Source organism: Podarcis erhardii, assembly GCF_964252035.2.
Source record: "Podarcis erhardii genome assembly, chromosome: 6".
NCBI lineage: Eukaryota > Metazoa > Chordata > Lepidosauria > Squamata > Lacertidae > Podarcis > Podarcis erhardii.
The window spans coordinates 3,834,427-3,854,028 of NC_138510.1; the positions used below are offsets into that span (position 1 = coordinate 3,834,427).

At 49.6% G+C, this 19,602-nt stretch overlaps 2 protein-coding genes across 3 annotated transcripts in view; both read right to left on the bottom strand.

The window, feature by feature from the left end:
* The window catches only part of REM1 (RRAD and GEM like GTPase 1), a 136,153-nt gene that overhangs the window by 13,394 nt on the left and 103,157 nt on the right, over positions 1-19,602 (bottom strand). The gene's annotated exons all lie outside the window — the stretch shown is intronic.
* On the bottom strand, positions 8,432-10,748 carry ID1 (inhibitor of DNA binding 1). Its single transcript, XM_081866742.1, has 2 exons — positions 10,250-10,748; positions 8,432-8,973 (listed from the first exon to the last, which is right to left on the bottom strand). Exons 1-2 carry the CDS (start codon positions 10,655-10,657, stop codon positions 8,932-8,934), a joined length of 450 nt encoding a protein of 149 aa, XP_081722868.1. The 5' UTR covers positions 10,658-10,748; the 3' UTR covers positions 8,432-8,931.

Here is a 19,602-nt window from a genome sequence, read left to right on the forward strand (position 1 = left end):
TGCTACAGAGCGCATACCATCAGGGCCCCCCCAATAGCTTGTATCCCACCGCCTGGGCCAGCAGGGGTGCCATTTCAAGGGGGCTGGGGATAAGATGCTCGGTCAAATTTCGATACATTCACGATTACATTGCATTAAAAAATAGGGATGCATTTTTAAGATCATTTGTCTTGCACCTTACCAGAACTACAGAGACCTCCAAACTTGAGGTGTCTGTTTGTTTGGCTTGTTTTTTTGCATGGGTGTACAGTGGTACCTAATGCGACGTGGGTGGCACTGTGGGTTCAACCACAGAGCCTAGGGCTTGCCGATCAGAAGGTCGGCAGTTCAAATCCGCACGATGGGGTGAGCTCCCGCTGCTCGGTCCCTGCTCCTGCCAACCTAGCAGTTCAAAAGCAAGTCGTGCAAGTAGATAAATAGGTACCACTGCGGTGGGAAGGTAAACGGCGTTTCCGTGCACTGCTCTGGTTCGCCAGATGCGGCTTAGTCATGCTGGCCACATGACCCGGAAGCTGTACGCCGGCTCCCTCGGCCAATAAAGCGAGATGAGCGCCGCAACCCCAGAGTCGGCCACGACTGGACCTAATGGTCAGGGGTCCCTTTACCTTTACCTTACAGTGGTACCTTGGGTTACAGACACTTCAGGTTACAGACGCTTCAAGTTGCAGACTCCGCTAACCCAGAAATAGTATCTTGGGTTAAGAACTTTGCTTCAGGATAAGAACAGAAATTGTGCTCCGGCGGTGCAGCGGCAGCAGGAGGCCCCATTAGCTAAAGTGGTACTTCAGGTTAAGAACAGTTTCAGGTTAACTACGGACCTCCAGAACAAATTAAGTTCTTAACCCGAGGTACCACTGTATTTTGGAACTAGCCATTGGCGCATCCTGCATTAGTAAGGGCTTCATCCTGGACCAACCACAACTTTAGTTCAGAGAAGAGACGGCAGTTTATAAAATTAGGCATGGCCTAGGAAGTGTGGATAGAGAAATCTTTTCCTCCCTCTCTCGTGACACGAGAATTTGTGGACGTCCAATGATGCTGAATGTTGGAAAAGTCGGGATGAAGGAAGACCTTCACCCAGCGCAAACTTTGGAACTCCCTCCCACAGGAGGCAGCCAGGGCCAACTTGCATGGCTTTAAAAGAGGGTTAGACGAATTCATGAATACTAGACAATATGGTGATTTTCAGTTGGAGGCAGCAATGCTTCTGAATGCTGGTTGCTGGAAACCCCAGAAGGGGAGAGAGAGCTGCTCTTGTGTTCGAATCTTGCCGGTTTCCCACAGGCATCTGTTCAGCCACTGTGAGAACAGAATGCTGGACTAGATAGGCCATTGGCCTCATTCAGCAAGCTCTTATTATGTTTGTCTCTTTTCCCTCATTCCACTGTATTAGCTTTCAGTGCCGGATTTACGTATAAGCTAAACAAGCTACAGCTTAGGGCCCTGCTCTCTTGGGGCCCCCCAAAAAAATTAAAGGGGAAAAAACCAACCCTGGATGTACATTTCCAAAATATAAGATAAAAAAACAAATAAAACAAAACCTACATACAGTTAGAGCTTAATAATTATTTCACTATTAATATACTGCTTCTTAATTGTATTTCACTATTAATATACTTCTTCTCAATTGTATTTCAGTTGGAACAATTACTTTGATAAAATACATGTTTTGTTATGTGCAAATGAGTTTAGATACCTAGTACATCCACAAATTACCATATAGCATATATTCAACACAGAAGACTGTGACAATTTGTTGTTGACAAAGGACAACTGGACATATAAAGGGCCCCGTTACCTTCAGTATCTGAGGGCCTCATCAAACCTAAATCCAGCCATGTTATAGTTGTTCTGCAATGTTTCCCCAGTGTTACAGCGCTATGACCATCTTCTGCTGGAACGCAGTGAAAACAGGACAGAAACGAAGAAACCCCATTTGTGATATGAAAAGTTACCGGATTTCAGCAGGAAGCTGTGGGTCAGTATAAGCCACGTATATTATATGAAGAGATATACAAGAATGGAATTCTTTCAATGACATTCAATCAAGCATATATCACGGTCATACCAAAATTGGACAAGGATCATAGTCTACCTGCTAATTACCACCCAATATCACTAATTGACATAGATACGAAGATTTCAACAACAATTTTGGCAAATGCAGAGCAACAAGTGAGGTCGCCAAAAACAATGAGGGACCAGGCAGGATTCTTTTTTAAAAAAAATAATAATTCATTTTTCATTTTCATTCATTACATACATCTCAAATTCTTAACATTTCTTATACAGTATATTCCTCCCTCCCTCCCCTCCAGGGCTTCCCCCAACTTCCGCTTCTGGTTTGTTTCTATTTTCACCCACTTTGTTATCTCCCAACAGAAAAAGTTATTAATAACATAACATCAAACCTAAAAACATAAAAATAAAAGTAAAGACACCATCCTATTTCACTATCTTCTAAACATTTTCTGATGCTGATAATGTGGATGTTTATTTAACTCCTGCCATCAAGTCTATTGCCTTTCTTTGTTTCTGCAAATATAACATGAATGGTTCCCACTCTTTTTCAAAGTCTCTGTTGTCTTTTTCTCTTAGTCTTTCTGTCATTTTTGCCAGTTCTGCATAGTTCATCAACTTCTCTTGCCATTGCTCTTTAGTTGGGATTTCTCCAGTCTTCCAGTTTTGTGCAATCAGCATTCTTGCTGCTGTAGTGGCATACATAAATAAAGCCCTCGTTTATTTTGGTATGTCTTGACCTAAAATACCTTAATAAAAAGGCTTCTGGTTTTTTTACAAAAGTTATTTTTAACAGTTTCTTCAATTCATTGTATATCATTTCCCAATAGGATTTTACCTTCTTACAATGCAGGATTCATTAAGGCGAGACAAACTGCAGATGATGTCATGTTTGGGATTGCTGATGCCCAACAACCTAGGTGACTTTAAAAGAAGGTTTAATGAATTCATGGAGGAAAGGGCTGTCAGTAGCTACTAGCCATCGTGACTATGCTTCCCGCAGCCAAGCAAAGGCTGACTATGCTTCCCGCAGAGGAAGCAAAGCTTCTCAGTATCAGTTGCTGCAAACCGTGGGAGGGGAGAGGGTGTCACAGCTAAACATTGGCCGCTGTTTCTTTAATGCTAAAAGAACTAAGTCAGCATGAGTCGGCGGCCTACAATGGCTCATGCAACCTTTCACCAAATTCTACCTGTATATATAGAGTGGTCAATGGTTGCGTTTGGTGGGTGGGTTGGTTGGATGGTAGAAAGCTGGTTGCATTTGGTGTGTGTAAAAGCTGTCGGTCATGGTTGGAGAAGAAGACTTTTTAAGAATACTCTGCAAGAATACTCTTTCTCAAAGACTCTTTTGTGCCAACTAAGGTCTGAGGTTGGGAGAAAAGCAATGACAAACCTAGACAGCATCTTAAAAAGCAGAGACATCACTTTGCCAACCAAGGTACGTATGGTTAAAGCCATGGTTTTCCCAGTAGTGATGTATGGAAGTGAGAGCTGGACCATAAAGAAGGCTGCTCACCAAAGAATTGATGCTTTTGAATTCTGGTGCTGGAGGAGACTCTTGAGAGTCCCATGGACTGCAAGAAGATCAAACCTCTCCATTCTGAAGGAAATCAGCCCTGAGTGCTCACTGGAAGGACAGATCCTGAAGCTGAGGCTCCAAGACTTTGGCCACCTCAGGAGAAGAGAAGACTCCCTGGAAAAGACCCTGATGTTGGGAAAGATGAGGGCACAAGGAGAAGGGGGCGACAGAGGAGGAGATGGTGGGACAGTGTTCTCGAAGCTAGCAGCATGAGTTTGACCAAACTGCAGGAGGCAGTGGAAGACAGGAGTGCCTGGCGTGCTCTGGTCCAGGGGGTCACGAAGAGTCGGACACGACTAAACGACTAAACAACAACAACAATATAGAGAGGTCAATGGTTGGTTTGGTGGTAGGTTGGTTGGAAGGTAGAAAGCGTTTCGTGTGTGTAAAATCTGTCGGTCATGGTTGGAGAAGAAGACTTTTTAAGAATAAAAGCAGCAATACTCTGCAAGAATACTCTTTCTCAAAGACTCTTTTGTGCCAGCTAAGATCTGAGGACTAGGCAAAGGAGTAAAAGGAGGTCGGAACCTTTTCTTTTTCAGACACTGACAGAGGGATCTTGTCCTCAGGTCCTGTTTGAAGGTTTCTCACTGGGGAATCTGGTTGGCCCCTGTGAGAACAGGATGCTAGACTTGAGGGGATACCGGCTGGATGCCTCAGTTGGGTTCTCCTTAGGTTCTGGGCGTGGTGAGGGATGCAACATCAGTCCTTCCTTTTCCAAAGTTATTGATGACTTAGCTCTGTTCCCAAACAGGATTGCCAGTGCAGCTTAGTCACAAATCTGCCACGGGCCAAACAGCTGCAGATACCGCCTGGCAGATGTGAGGGCGGGAAGCCAAGAGGAGGTTCTGCTTGCAATCTCCTTGGGAAGTTGGATTCATCAAGCCAACAGCCGCTTGCCCAGCCCACAGCTTCCCTCTCGCTGCGAAGGATCCTGGGTGGCAACTTCTAACACAGACTACAATCCCCATGAAGCTTTGGGAGAAGCCTTAGGGGTTCGGGATGGAGGAGTTTGGGATGGATTGCAGCTCCCATCATGCACAGGATTTGGCCATGCTGGCTGGGCTGAGAGGAGCCCGACATCATCTCAAAGGCTGCAAGATGCCCATCTCGTGGCACATACGTTTGGCCAGTCCTCTGAGCTGGGCCTGGGACAGGTTTTGGCAATTTTTGAGCAGGAATCCAGTGCCAAAAAGCAGCCCTAGCTTACATACAGGTAAGATCAAGTGGTAGGCTCCCTCTTTCTGGGACTACTGCGCAAGGAGGAATCACATGGAATTCTTGCAGAAATATCTTACTGCATGCAATAAACTAGCACCAATTATGGAGAAGTAGGAAACTTTCACTGTTCTGCTTTTTTACATGCAGGGGTCTATTGGAAAAGGGACGCGGGTGGCGCTTTGGGTTAAACCACAGAACCTAGGACTTGCTGATCAGAAGGTCGGTGGTTCGAATCCCTGCGACAGGGTGAGCTCCTGTTGCTCGGTTCCTGCTCCTGCCAACCTAGCAGTTCGAAAGCGCGTCAAAGTGTAGATAAATAGGTACTGCTCCAGCGGGAAGGTAAACGGCGTTTCCGTGCGCTGCTCTGGTTCGCCAGAAGTGGCTTAGTCATGCTGGCCACATGACCCGGAAGCTGTACGCCGGCTCCCTCGGACAGTAAAGCGAGATGAGCGCCGCAACCCCAGAGTTGGACATGACTGGAACTAATGGTCAGGGGTCCCTTTACCTTTATCAATTGGAAAAGCGTTGGCTCACCTGGAGCAGCATGGTTTTTGGAGGACTTTTGCGTACCTCCTCTTTTGCATACCAAGAAGGCAGGATTTGCCCAGACAATTGGGGCTGAAATCAGTCTCAGAGTGTGCAAAACAGCCAAACTCAATGGGGATTTCTGTAAAGAGGGAAATTTCAAGAGCAGAAACCTATCTTGGGCTTAGCAGCGCTGGTCCCAGCTATTACTCAAATGTTGTGCACTCTGCACGCGGTCAAGGGCACTCCTACCGCATTCCGGCACCCAGCCTCAAGCTCAATTTATGCGTGACGCAGCTTTTCATTCTTCCAGCTGTGCTCCCTGCAATTGCTCCAGGCACTAGGGAGTCACTCGCTAGCTATGTCAGGCCAGCCTCATTCTCTCTTCTGTCACACAAAAAACTGGCAAAGCTTTGCTTCATCCCCGCCCACAGCAGTGGCATTACTCACCCGCCCAGGCAAAACATTCTCCCATCCTGTTTCCGTAAAAGCCATGCAAAAGCTGCATGGCTTCCACTGTACAGGGCTATTCCTTTGGCCTCAGTTCTCCGGTCTGTGAAATGGGAATAAAAAGGAAGCCACCAAACCTGGTGGGAAGATTCTTTCAGAGGTCACCTAGAAGCCTGACCAAAGGTTAAAGGTTGCTTATGGGGCTGCAAGAAGTGGCCAGATCATCATTTCAGCTTAAGCTCCTTGGAAAAAAAGAAGCGTATTTTTTATTATTATTATCTTGCTCTGCGTATACTGTACACACACACACACAGAGAGAGAGAGAGAGAGAGAGAGAAGATATTTAATATTTAAGTGTTCCTCAGTCTAGCCCAGACTTCTCCAACCTTGTGCTGACTGGAGCTGATCTGGGATTGTAGCCCAAAAGTGGAGGGCACCAGGTTGGGGAAAGCTGGGCTAGTCCAATGCCCCCCGTACGATGTTGCAGGGGTCATGCACAAGCTTGCAGGCTTTCGCATCCTTGCTCATTTCTGACACACTCTGCTTTTTTTTGCAGGTAAAATATCCTGCAAAACTGATAACGCATTTCCAGAGAAGGGCTGGAAGGAGACCAATAGATCCCCGATCGCCCACACACAGTCAGTAGAGGAAGAAATCATCAGATATTCAGGCCCCCACAAGTTCAGGCTGTGCAAGTAGGAACTACTCCTCCAACAATCATCTCCCATCTCCACAGTGAAGAGCACTCAGGCCCCAGTTGTGCAGAGAAGCTGTTGCCATCAGGCTTCCACTGGTTCAGGCAGATTGGAGCTGTACTCCAAAACAGGGTCATAGAATCATAAAACTGTGGAGTTGGGGCACCCCAAAGGTCATCTAGCCCAACCCCCTGCAATGCTGAGTTGGCCCTTGTGGCGCCCACCAGACACATCCCTGGAATAACTCAGTCGTAGATCATGAGACTCTTATTCTCAAGGCTGTGGGTCCAAACTCCAAGTTGGGCAACAAAATTCCTGCACTGCATGGGGCTGGACTAGATGACCCTCAGGGCCCCTTCCAGTTCTAGGATGCTACTGTTAGGACTCCCATCAGCCCCAGCAAGCAAGCCCAGTGGCCAGGGACTATGGGAAGTGGACTGGAAGGTATGATGTTGCAGATCAGGGGTGCCCAAACTTTTCAAAGAGGGCCAGATTTGATGAAGTGAACATGTGTGAGGGCCGACCAAAGCTTTTTTTAGGATTGAATTAGTTACAGATAGGTAGCCGTGTTGGTCTGCCATAGTAAAAACAAAATAAAAAAATTCCTTCCAGTAGCACCTTAAAGACCAACTAAGTTAGTTCTTGGTATGAGCTTTCATGTGCATGCACACTTCTTCAGATACACTGAAACAGAAGTCACCAGACCCTTCTATATAGTGAGAAGGTGGGGAGGGGTATTACTCAGAAGGGTGGTGGGATTGGGTGATTGGCAGATAGCTGTGATGCCCTACCATGCAGGGTCCGTATAATCAAAGCTATGGTTTCCCCAGTAGTGATGTATGTCAACAGGCTCATCACAGCTATCTGCCAATCACCCAATCCCACCACCCTTCTGAGTAATACCCCTCCCCACCTTCTTACTATATAGAAGGGTCTGGTGAATTCTGTTTCAGTGTATCTGAAGAAGTGTGCATGCACATGAAAGCTCATACCAAGAACTAACTTAGTTGGTCTTTTAGGATTGAAGTTATTGAGCTTTTTTTTACAATTTTACCCCAGGACATATACTGTCACGGGGGCCGGATTAGGACCCCGAAACAGACTTTCAACATGCCTGGACTACCAACTCCACAATTTTATATTTCTATGTGGTTCTATGTTAACTACAGCATCTGGAGGGGACTCGCTTGGGAATGGTTGGTGCATAAGCTACAGATTCCAAGTTTCTAGTAACTTTCCCAGGAGATCTGAAAGTAGACTTGCCTCCCCCTGGGAGCCAGATAATAATGTTGGGCCTACCATGCAGGGTCCGTATAATCAAAGCTCTGGTTTTCCCAGTAGTGATGTATGGAAGTGAGAGCTGGACCATAAAGAAGGCTGATCGCCAAAGAATGGATGCTTTTGAATTCTGGTGCTGGAGGAGACTCTTGAGAGTCCCATGGACTGCAAGAAGATCCAACCTCTCCATTCTGAAGGAAATCAGCCCTGAGTGCTCACTGGAAGGACAGATCCTGAAGCTGAGGCTCCAAGACTTTGGCCACCTCATGAGAAGAGAAGACTCCCTGGAAAAGAGCCTGATGGTGGGAAAGATGGAGGGTGCAAGGAGAAGGGGACAACAGAGGACAAGATGGTTGGGACAGGGTTCACTGCAGGAGGCAGTGGAGAACAGGGGTGCCTGGCGTGCTCTGGTCCAGGGGGTCACGAAGAGTCGGACACGACTAGACGACTAAACAACAACCACCATGCAGGGCTGTTAAGAATGACCAAGAATGTGTGAGAAGGATTCAGAATTTGAGGGAGACGTTGGCTCCTGGTTTTTCTTTTCCGCAGAGAGGGCGGTGATTTGTATGGTCTTCCAAACACCTCTTTCCCGGATAACAACTGACCTAATTTATACCCCAAAATCCCCTTTCCATCCAATAAAAGCCACACGACCCCAAAGGACCATTTGTCGCAATATGCATTTGTTTTAATAACAAAAACCTCAAACTATTGTAGAACAATATTCTCAGGGGGGAAACATTATCATTGTAATATACAATACAAGAATGATTCTCAGAAATCTGAGAAGTATTTTGGAGAGAGTTTCAACACACTGCTTTTCTCTTTTCTTAAACAAAGAACAAGCACTGCCCGTCTTAAGCATTAAGCCCCTTCCATAGAGGGTGCTGCTTTGGAGTTCAGTTTGAGTTCACCGGCGCTGGTTCCTCTTTCTCGCTAAGAGACACCCACGTGGCACCCTTTCGACACGGGGAAAGTAGGGCAGAGGCTGTTGATTTCAACTCTCCTTCACCTCCGGTAAAAATGTCCTTTGCAGTCTCTCTGCCCAAGTCCACTGGAACCTAGTCCGTTGGGAGAGGAGAGAATTCCTTCCCCTGCCATTGGAGGAGCAACAGGAAAGCCATTTCTTCCAAGGACGTTCCGCAGGCCCCCGACTGGCCCTCAGCGGCACAGGATCCGGTCGTCAGCATTCACACAAGCAGCCTGGAAAGAGACACAAGATAAGATGGATCAGCGTGGAGATAAAAACCAATTCGTAAATCCACAGAACGTTGGTTCTTAACTCCCCATTTTCTGCCTAGGGATGAAGCCAGCACTTTGCTGAAGACTGCTGTGAAACCCAGAAGCTTGTGAAGCTTCTGAAAATTAAGGGTGACTGGGTTCAGTGCCACCAGATTTCATCAAGCCTAACCCAGAGCACACATACACACACACAAACAAACAACAATGGCAGGAGCAAAGTCCACCGGACTGCAAGCAAGAGCCATCGCCATTCCAGTTTCCCTAGGCAGCAAATGTCATCTTCCTGTAGCGAAGGGGAGACTGGGACTCCATCTCCCATCAGCCCTTGCAGCCACAGGTTAGGGATGATGGGAGATATCCATGGGGCTGCCCTGAACCCACCCAAAAAGGCACAACATGTGGGAGAGGACCGGAGGAGGAGAATGGGCAAGGGCAAAAAGTATTTTCTACAAAGGGAGAGAATCCATGCAGTCTTGATTTGAATACAGTGCTTTAATGCAATAGCCAAGGGCTGAATATTGACAGCAGCAAGAAGAAGCCACAATAAAGGCTGGAGGGGGGGTGTATGCCCCATCTCCCCCAAAAGGGGACACAAAAGGGGGTGAGAATCAGAAGACTTTTGAGGGGGGAGAGGTCAAAAGAGGCATAAGAGAAGAGGAATACAGGGTCAGGAAACAAACTGGAGGGATATGGGATGGGGAAAATTAACAAAACCCCCCCCGCAAAGAAGAGGCAATATCTAGAATAGGGAAAAATGGGGTGGGGGCGACTAGGAACACCAGGCAGAGGGCATCACCTCCAGGTTGAAAAACGAAAGCGCACACAGAGGGGTGGCGTGGGAATCCCCTCCCTAAGAATGGACGTCCGGAAAGTAAAAACTCCAAAGGCAGCAGCGGCACCCAAGGGTGCCAGGTCGTTTAGAGTCCATGGTGCGGAAGGGCAACTCCAGGTCAGGATTTGGGGTGGGGTAAAAACACCCCCAGAAGAAGCAGCAGCCCCAAAAGCGCATGATAGTGGCACCCAAACCACGGAGACCAGGGGAAGGTGGTGTCCGTATGGAAAAGGAAGTCAAATCATCGGGGTGGGGGCGCAAGGCTGGAAAGGCCCCCCTAGCCGGAGGGTCCGTGGGCAGGCGAAGGACACCTTGAAACCCTCCTCTCGCTGCCCCTCCCGTGGTACCCCCCCCAAGCAGCCCAGGGAGAGACGGCGGCGCGGTGGGTCAGCGGCCGGGGCTCACCTCGGGCACGGCTCCAGCCGGCTCGTCCGTGGCCCTCTGCGGGGTCGGCCCGGCGCCCAGCGGGTGCTGCAGCTCCAGCTGGAGGTCCCAGATGTAATCGATGACATGCTGGAGGATTTCCACCTTGGAGACCCGTCGGTGGCGGGGCAGGGTGGGCACCAGCCCCGCCAGGCGCGAGTAGCATCCCTTCATATCCATGAGCAGCGAGGCGGCGGCGGCTGCCTGCTCCGGGCACAGGGGCAAGCCCCGAGGGGGCGGCGGGCTGCCGGCCCGGGACAAGGAGACGCTCTGCTCCGACAGGCACCGCGACACCGGCTCGCCCGCGCCCCCGGAGCCCAGGCGCACGCCTTTCAGGGCGCAGCTGGGGCCGGGCGACACGGCGGGCGCTGCGGCGGTGGCCACCTTCATGGCTGCGCGAAGGGTTGAGGCGGCGGAGGAGGAAAAGCGAGAAAAAAATTGGAAATCCAGACGTGCGGCGAGACGGGCGAAGCGCTGCAAGTGCCGCGCCGTCCAGCAGGACCAGCTATTTATAGGGGCCGGGGAGGAGTGGGCGGGGCCGAGCGCCGTGCGAAGGAGCCAATCACAGGCGCGGAGGGAGGGAAAGGGGGCGTGGCTCCCGCAGCAACTTTTCTTCTATGGGACGGAATTGAAAAGGGAGTTTGGGGTGATTTTTTTTCTCTTTTTTTCCAAAGCCAAACATCATGGGAAGCGAGGAGTTCCCGCCCCCTCTTCTCTTTCTTTTTTTAAAGAGAGATTGGGGAGAGCTGCAGGTGTAGGGAGCTCGGGGGCATTTTATCCGGAAAAAGAGGAGGATGAAAGGAATGTGACAGGCACTTGAAAAATAAATAGTTTTTAACGACAGATTTGACACTTTCGCCTCCCCGCTGCCTCCTCCTCCTCCCCCGCCCTCCTCCTCCATACACGGAAACAAATGGGGTCTTAAAGCCCCCCCCCCGGATCACCGCCACCCATTAAGCCCACACTTAATATCATGTAAATATATATATTTATAGATTTGCAAACTTTCTCCCAGAAGGCGTTCCTTCGCCATCCTTAATGCAGAAGTTAAGATGTTTCTCAAGAGGGGAAAATAAGCCGGGTTTTTTTATTTTATTAAAGATCGTCCTGCGCCCCCCGCCCCTCCACCGATCACCGACTGCTACAGGCACCATCTATAGTTATTTAATCTATATTTAATTTTATTTAAACTGGGCTCCAAAGCGTTAAGGCCGCAGAGCGATGGGAGAGCGGATTTGGAAGCTGTTTTAGAAAACAAGACATGCAATGGATTAGGCGGGGGGGGGGCTCTTAAAAGTTTCGATCCCCTCCAGTTTCGGTGACTGCAAAAGTCCGGGAATAATTGATTGATTGATTAATAATCAACGCGCGATGAAAACCGGGATCCCTCTAGAAAGGAGATAAAAGCGGTCACGTTTGAGACGAGTTCGATTTCTGAAGAGTTTCCGGGATGAATGTTTAATCCCAGTCTGGTCACGTGTTAGCGCGTTCACACGCTCCACAGCTGCAAATCGACTGGAGGTGGTGGGGGAACCAACTTTTTAAAAAATAAATAAAATGCGTGGGTTGTGGTGTGAATCATTGCTAAATACCAGTGAATTCACTGAATGAGGCTGCAAAACCATCATTCCAATAAACTCTCCCAGAAAGGGCCCTGTCGATATTCCTATCCTGTCCCTGGGGCTCCGCGTTTGCTGAATGAATCCGACCCAACTTTTGCAGCCGACCCTTCTCGGAGTCGCAGGATGAGATCCTGAGCACAGCTGCTGAGGATCGCCCTTGCCCCCCCCCCGATCCACCCACCAGCCACTTCGCAGGCAGCTTAGAATCGGGACGTTGCAAGCGCCCAACTTGTTTCCAAAATGCAAGCAAAAAAACAACCACAATTCCTGTGTGTGTGTGTGTTTGTGTGTGTGTGTTTGTGCAATGAATACCCGCAAGCCCAGCGTTGCAAAGTCTCCCAGTCGCCGGCGCCCCCCTTCTAATTTGCAGCGCGATCCTGAATTGCCTTCTTCGGGGGCTCCCACTTTCACTTTCGCCCCATTCATCTCTCCCAGCTCCTTCTCTCTCTCTCTCTCTCCTTCTTCCCTCCCTTCCCTCTCTTCCAGTCGGCCTGGACCCTTGCCATTTATAGCCGTTCCCAAAGCAGCCTCGGTAGCGCTCCGTCTCTCTCCCCCCCCCCCAGCTCGAACCCTGCCCGCCCCCTCGGGCTGTTTCTGTGTCTTAACAAGCCGCTCAGACCGCGAGACGCCAAAGCCTGTGATGTCACCCATTCATAAAACCCTGAGCGCTGTCAGCCTGGCGCCTCGCGGCCGGTGCCCATGGAGACCGCAAGGGCGGAGGGGGGGGGAGGAAAGGGGGAGGGGGAGGGAGGGAGCCTCCCCCGCGCCTCCCCCCCAACGCCATTCACCTGCAAGCCAAGGGCCCTGAGAAACCCAGCCCGGAGCTTTTATCACCTCGAAGCCGTCGAGTCCCGTCCCCCAACCGACAATGGGGGTCTCTCGCAGGTGCCAGGGAGTTTTTTTGGGGGGGCGTAATCCCCCTCCCGCTGTTACGCACACTCACACAAACACCTCGTCCCCCGGCGCGATCTAAAGATGGCATTCCACAACCAGGAGCCAGCTGCTAGGGGCCCCATAGAGCGGCGTCGGGGGGGTGGGGGGCGCGCATTTGCTCGCCCCCTTTCCTGATCTGCGCTTGGCGTTTGGTGCAGCGCCCCCCGCAGGCCGGTTGCCAACCAGCGGGGGAACTGCGCCGGGATGCCAAGCGCTTTTCCAGAATTCCCGAAAGATGACTCTTCTGAGCTCTCCACGCTGTTTCTCCACGGAGAGGGCCCGCTGGGGGGGAATTTCATCACCGCCCCCCACCCAACATTAGATGAGGTTGCGTCCAAGCAAGTGTCAATCCTATGCCCCCCCCCCAAATCCCTTTGCTTGCTGTCAAAAAATAATAATTCTGGTCTTTGGGGATGACTGTCGTGGTCCCTGAAGAATCCTGGAAACTGTAGTTTGCTAAGGACAGAGCTAGAATTCCCAGCACCACCCATGAGGTGGGGTGAAGCAGCCGCCTCAGGTGGCAGAAAGCCACGGGGTGGCGTCTCGAATGCCACCTCCACCACTGGGGGAGCACAAGCAGCAATGGCAGTGGCGCCCATTTCTGGTGAGATCCCGTGAGATCTTGCTGAAATCTGGTGAGATCTCACTGAAATCTTGTGGCGAACGCAGATCTTGCCAGAAATCATTTTGTGGGCACCACTGCATGTCTGGATCACTCTGACCACAGTTGGTTAGAACATGGCGCTGATAATGCCAAGGTTGCGGGTTCGATTCCTGTATGAGACTTGGGATCTTTTCCAACTCTACAGTTCTGTGGTTCTATGACTGTTAAAGTTGCACTGGAGTTCTTTAAGCATAAGTTGTAGATCAGCAAACTTTTTCAGCAGGGGGCCAGTCCACTGTCCCTCAGACCTTATTGGGGGCCGGACTATATTTTGAAAGAAAGAAAAATGAACAAATTTCTACAGTATGTCCCACAGATAACCCAGAGATGCGTTTTAAATAAAAGCACACATTCTACTCATGTAAAAACAACAGGCAGGCACCACAAACAACCCAGAGATGAATTTTAAATAAAAGGACACATTCTACTCATGTGAAAACACACTGATTCCCGGACCGTCTGGGGCCGGGTTTAGAAGGCGATTGGGCCAGATCCAGCCCCCGGGCCTTCGTTTACCTACTCACGCTGTAGATGCAACCTCAGTCAGCTCTTATGGTGCAACCTGAATATGCAGGCATGTGATAGACTCTCACCTGAAGACCCCACCCCAAGTCTCCTGCCTTTCAGCTTCAGCTGATCTCCCAAGTCTTTAAATCTCCCAGCGCTTTAAACAATTGGCCCAAATGTCTGAGCAATGTGGTGGGGGAGGGAGAGAAAGAGCCCCCCCTCCCCTGTGCCTTCAGAAACCTTTTCAGCCAAGAAATCCAATTAAGCAGTTTGTTTAAGAGGAGTTTAGAAAGCAGGGTAAAAACAGCGAGGACGCCCAATCAAAAGGAAAATAAAACACACTAAGTAAAACTAAAATAGGACCTCTTGTTCTTAGGGTCTCCTCTAGTGCTGGAAGCCTCTGGAGTTGGCTGTGGGGGGGGGACATACAAAGGAATGCAGTTTTGTCAACTGGTGTCAAAGTTAGCGGAAGGGGCAAGATTCGATCAAATACCAGCACATGGCAAATTTGTGCAACTGAAGTTGATTGGGAGCTTTTGCACAACAAACCCACTTGCCACCCCACAAAAAGGAGAAAATAAGTAGTTTTGTGTGTGTGTGTGTGTGTGTGTGTGTGTGTGTGTGTGATAAGGAAAGTGATGATGGTACAACTGTCCTGGGATGACATTTGCCTGGCCGCAATGTCACCTCTCCACAAACAATTAAAGATGCACGCTCAGTAAATAAACAAGGACACCGTCTAGCCTCCCTGCAAACTTTGTGCAAACAAATCTGGGAGAACGCTGGACAAACAGCTCATCTGCAAGTGAGCCAGCTTCCCTGCTAGACAGCAGTCTTTGTTGGTGCGTGAACGTCTCCTCTTTCTTTCTGCAATTCCTTTTACAGAAGAGTTTTCCTTTTACTTCTTTGCAGCAGCAACATTCCAGCTCTCTCTTAGTGAAATTCCCATTACAGGAATAAACACCATTTGGTTCTGTTTCTCAGAGTCTTTATTATTTACAAAATTTTACACTGGTCATTAATAAAGGGAAAAAAAAACCCATAATCCTTTTCTCTTTTTAGCCATCCAGCCAGAGACCTAATGCTGACTCATTCACCTACTCATTCACACTGACCCAGATTTAGCTGATTGCATGACCTGATAAGGACACCTGTTGCTGAGGAAATTTTCCGTTGCCTAGCAACTTGTTCAAGACCACTCCCATTATCCCTAGTTAGCCAGACCAGTGGTCAGGGATGATGGAAACTGGACTACTGCAATGCGCTCTATGTGGGGCTACCTTTGAAGGTGACCTGGAAACTACAACTAATCCAGAATGTGGCAGCTAGACTGGTGACTGGGAGCAGCCGCTGAGACCATATAACACCGGTCCTGAAAGACCTACATTGGCGCCCAGTACATTTCCGAGCACAATTAAAAGTGTTGGTGCTGACCTTGAAAGCCTTAAACGGCCTCGGTCCAGTATACCTGAAGGAGCGTCTCCACCCCCATTGTTCTGCCCGGACACTGAGGTCCAGCTCCGAGGGCCTTCTAGCAGTTCCCTCATTGCGAGAAGCCAAGTTACAGGGAACCAGGCAGAGGGCCTTCTCGGTGGTGGCGCCCGCCCTGTGGAACGCCCTCTCAGCAGATGTCAAAGAGAACAGCAACTACCAGACTTTTAGAAGACATCTGAAGGCAGCCCTGTTTAGGGAAGCTTTTAATGTTTGATGCGTTACTGTATTTTAATATTTTGTTGGACGCTGCCCAGAGTGGCTATGGATAGCCCTCACCATCATGAATTTGTCTAATCCTCTTTTAAAGCCATCCAGGTGGGGGGGGGACCACTCCCTTCCTGTGGCAGTGAGTTCCACAGGTTAACTATGTGTTGCATGAAGAAGGACTTTCTTTTATCTGTCATGAGTCTTCCAACATTCAGCTTCATTGGATATCCACGAGTTCCAGCGTTAAGAGAGAGGGAGGAAAACTTCTCTCTATCCAATTTCTCCATCCCATGCCATTCCACACACACACACCCCCACTTCTAAAATGTCGCCTCTTATTCCCCTTCAAAGATCAGACTACAGCCTTCTACTGTTAGGCAGGCTTGGCATATACAGTATACTATTTCTCCAGGAAGCACAGAGTGAAGTCCATATATTGCTACTCATATTCTCAGTGTCATCCTCCTAAATGTTAGAATTCCTGCTCCATGATTGCAGTCATAGGATTGTTGTCTATCACATAACGGTGTATGCTTTGACTCCACAGAGTGGATTGACCGGGAGAGAGAGAACATGCCAGTCGGGCATGTGTCTCTGCCAGGGTCCTACTCGAGTGTAGGACGAGCTCCTGACACTAACAACCCTGCGAGGTCAGTCAGGCTGAGAGGTATCACCCGGCCCAAGATTACCCAGCAATGTTTACAGCGGCAGCATGATTTGAACCCAGGTCTCCCCACTCCTACACTGGCACCCTAACCATAACGCCGCTGCTTCAGGCGATTGCTTGCTGCAGCAGAAAATGCCAAGGTCTTCTTATATGCCCGTCAGCACCAAGTGGAAGTTGGCACATGGCTTGGCTCGCTTGCCTGAGCCATCTGGGCAGAGGGCTCTGGGTTGCGCAGTCAAGTCTGTGTGGCCTAGGACAGGACCTTTCAAAATCCTGAAGCCCACTTCAGAAACCAATTCAATGATGGGGATCTAGGGCAGAACCCCCTGCCACCCACCCTCAATGTGGCCTCTGTGGGTTTTTTTGCCCCTGCCAACTTGCCCACTGAATGGCACGCCAGTGTGGCTCGGCTGCCCTGCTCTCCTCCTCCTCCTCTTCCCAGCTCCCCCCCTCTCTCTCTCAGCTGTGTGGCCTGGAAGCCAGATGAAACAGGGCCCAGCTGTGCGCGGCTATTGTTGGCGTCAGCAGGAAGCATTGATAGGCGAACAAAGCCGGGAGAGGTTAGCAAGGGGGAGCTCAGACAGAGTGGCTCCAGAGCGCCTCTCTCCCACAATCCCGCACTGATCTCCCATTGTTCTTGGCCTGCCCTCGGCTCTCGGAGGAGTGACCTGTGCTGTGCCCGCTGCCAAGACAACAGGATGTGAGGGCTCAAAGGTGCTGCTGTTCTCCTGCAGAGGTAGCCCAGGGAAGGGCGCAGAGGGGGACACCGTCCGGAGGTGCTTCCCCCCACGGACTGTCTGCATGCGAGACTCACATGCCCTCAGTGCCAAAGGGAGCCATCGATGGCAGTGCCAGCTCAACGAGGCAGCCTGGGGTGGGCAAGGGACGAGGTCCTCCTTTTTCTCTAAGAAGCAGCCGCAGTCCCTGACCCAGGTGCTCAGCTTCATGTTGCGCAGGAGCACCAAGACATAGGCAGCATGGTGTAAGGGTTAGAGCAGGGGTATGCAACCTAAGGCCCGGGGGCCGCATGCGGCCCAATCACCTTCTAAATCCGGCCTGCGGATGGTCCAGGAATCAGTGTGTTTTTACATGAGTAGAATGTGTGCTTTTATTTAAAATGCATCTCTGGGTTATTTGGGGGACATAGGAATTTGTTCATTTTTTTTCTTCAAAATATAGTCTGGCCCACTGCATGGTCTGAGGGCCGGTGGGCCGGCTCACGGCTGAAAAAGGTTGCTGACCCCTGGGTTAGAGTGTCAGCTGGGGAGACCAGTGTTTGAAATTAGCCAGGTGCCAGGCGCATTTTGCAATTGGCTATCAACCACTTAGGGATGCGGGTGGCGCTGTGGGTTAAACCACAGAACCTAGGACTTGCCAATCAGAAGGTCGGTGGTTTGAATCCCCGCGACGAGGTGAGCTCCCATTGCTCGGTCCCTGCTCCTGCCCACCTAGCAGTTCGAAAGCAAGTCAAAGTGCAAGTAGATAAACAGGTACCGCTCCGGCGGGAAGGTAAACGGCGTTTCCGTGCGCTGCTCAGGTTCGCCAGAAGCGGCTTAGTCATGCTGGCCACATGACCCGGAAGCTGTACTCCGGCTCCCTCGGCCAGTAAAGCGAGATGAGCACCACAAACCCAGAGTCGGCCACGACTGGACCTAATGGTCAGGGATCCCTTTACCCTTACCTATACATTTAAATCGTTTTCATATCTGAGATTACTTAAATCCCTTAACTTCCCCCACCCCACCCCTTCGTTCCAATATTTATCAATTTTTCCTGCTGCATCTAATTACATTTTTCAAACTCATTTTATATCCATTTTTAACTTTTAGTCGTATTACTTATTTAGTCGTATTTTAAGTGTTATAATAATCCTGCTAATGTATTTAAATATCTACCGTGATCTTTAAGGTACTCTCTAATTGTTTCCCACTCTTTACTGAATTTCTTATCCTCTTGGTGTCTGATCTTCACGGTCATTTTTGCCATTTTGGCATAGTTTGTCATCTTGGTTATCCATTCTTCTTTGGTTGGGATGTTTTCTTCCTTCCCATCGACGCCGGACACCTCCACCATCTGGGAATCTTTAGATATGGACTGCTTTCACACGCTAAGACCCCATCCTGTAAAATTCTATCAGTTGCTATCTGTTTTATCAGAATGAATTTCAGGAACCAAAATGCTTTTTCCGTGCAGGAGCAGTGAACAATCTTCCCTTATCCCACCATATTGCCCTGCTCACAGTTGTGAAGGATATTCTCACATTACGAATGGTCCGTGTTGCCATTAAGAAAAAGAGGTCAGAATAGGTCAATATAGATGTGGACTGTGGCTTTTCTTCTTTAAGTTCTCTAAGCTCTTAACCTACCTCAAGGTTGTTATCTGGATTAGCCAGATGTTTAACTGAGAATCAATCACTGTCAGTCCATCCTTTGAAAAATAAGACTTTAGACCAGCTTTTCTCAACCTGTGGGTCCCCAGATGTTGTTGAACTACAACTCCCATCACCCCTAGCTAGCAAGGCCAGAGCTCAGGGATGATGGGAGTTGTAGTCCAACAACATCTGGGGACCCACAGGTTGAGAACCGCTGCTTTAGACTGAGCAGTCTTGCCCAAAAATGGCAACTTAGGCATTCCATTTTGGCGACTGTAACCTTGGTTTAAGGAGCCATTTGGTGCCTAGTTTATAGAGTTTCTAACACTGGACGTGGGTGGCGCTGTGGGTTAAACCACAGAGCCTAGGGCTTGCTGATCAGAAGGTCAGCGGTTCGAATCCCCGTGACAGCGTGAGCTCCCGTTGTTCGGTCCCTGCTCCTGCCAATCTAGCAGTTCGAAAGCACGTCAAAGTGCAAGTAGATAAATAGGTATCGCTCCGGCGGGAAGGTAAACGACGTTTCCGTGCGCTGCTCTGGTTCGCCAGAAGCGGCTTAGTCATGCTGGCCACATGACCCGGAAGCTGTCTGCAGACAAACGCTGGCTCCCTCGGCCCATAGAGCGAGATGAGCGCCGCAACCCCAGAGTCGGTCACGACTGGACCTAATGGTCAGGGGTACCTTTACCTTTTAACACTGGGGGAGACCAAGGTTCAAATTCTCACTCAGTCATGAAGCTCTCATCATTTGACCATAGACCTCTTGGCGTGAGCTGTGCTGAACCCCAACTGGACCCAACTGGACCATGGACTGCCTCTCAGCCGAACTGACTTCACAGGGCTGTTGTAGGGGTTAATCACGCACTGAGAGAA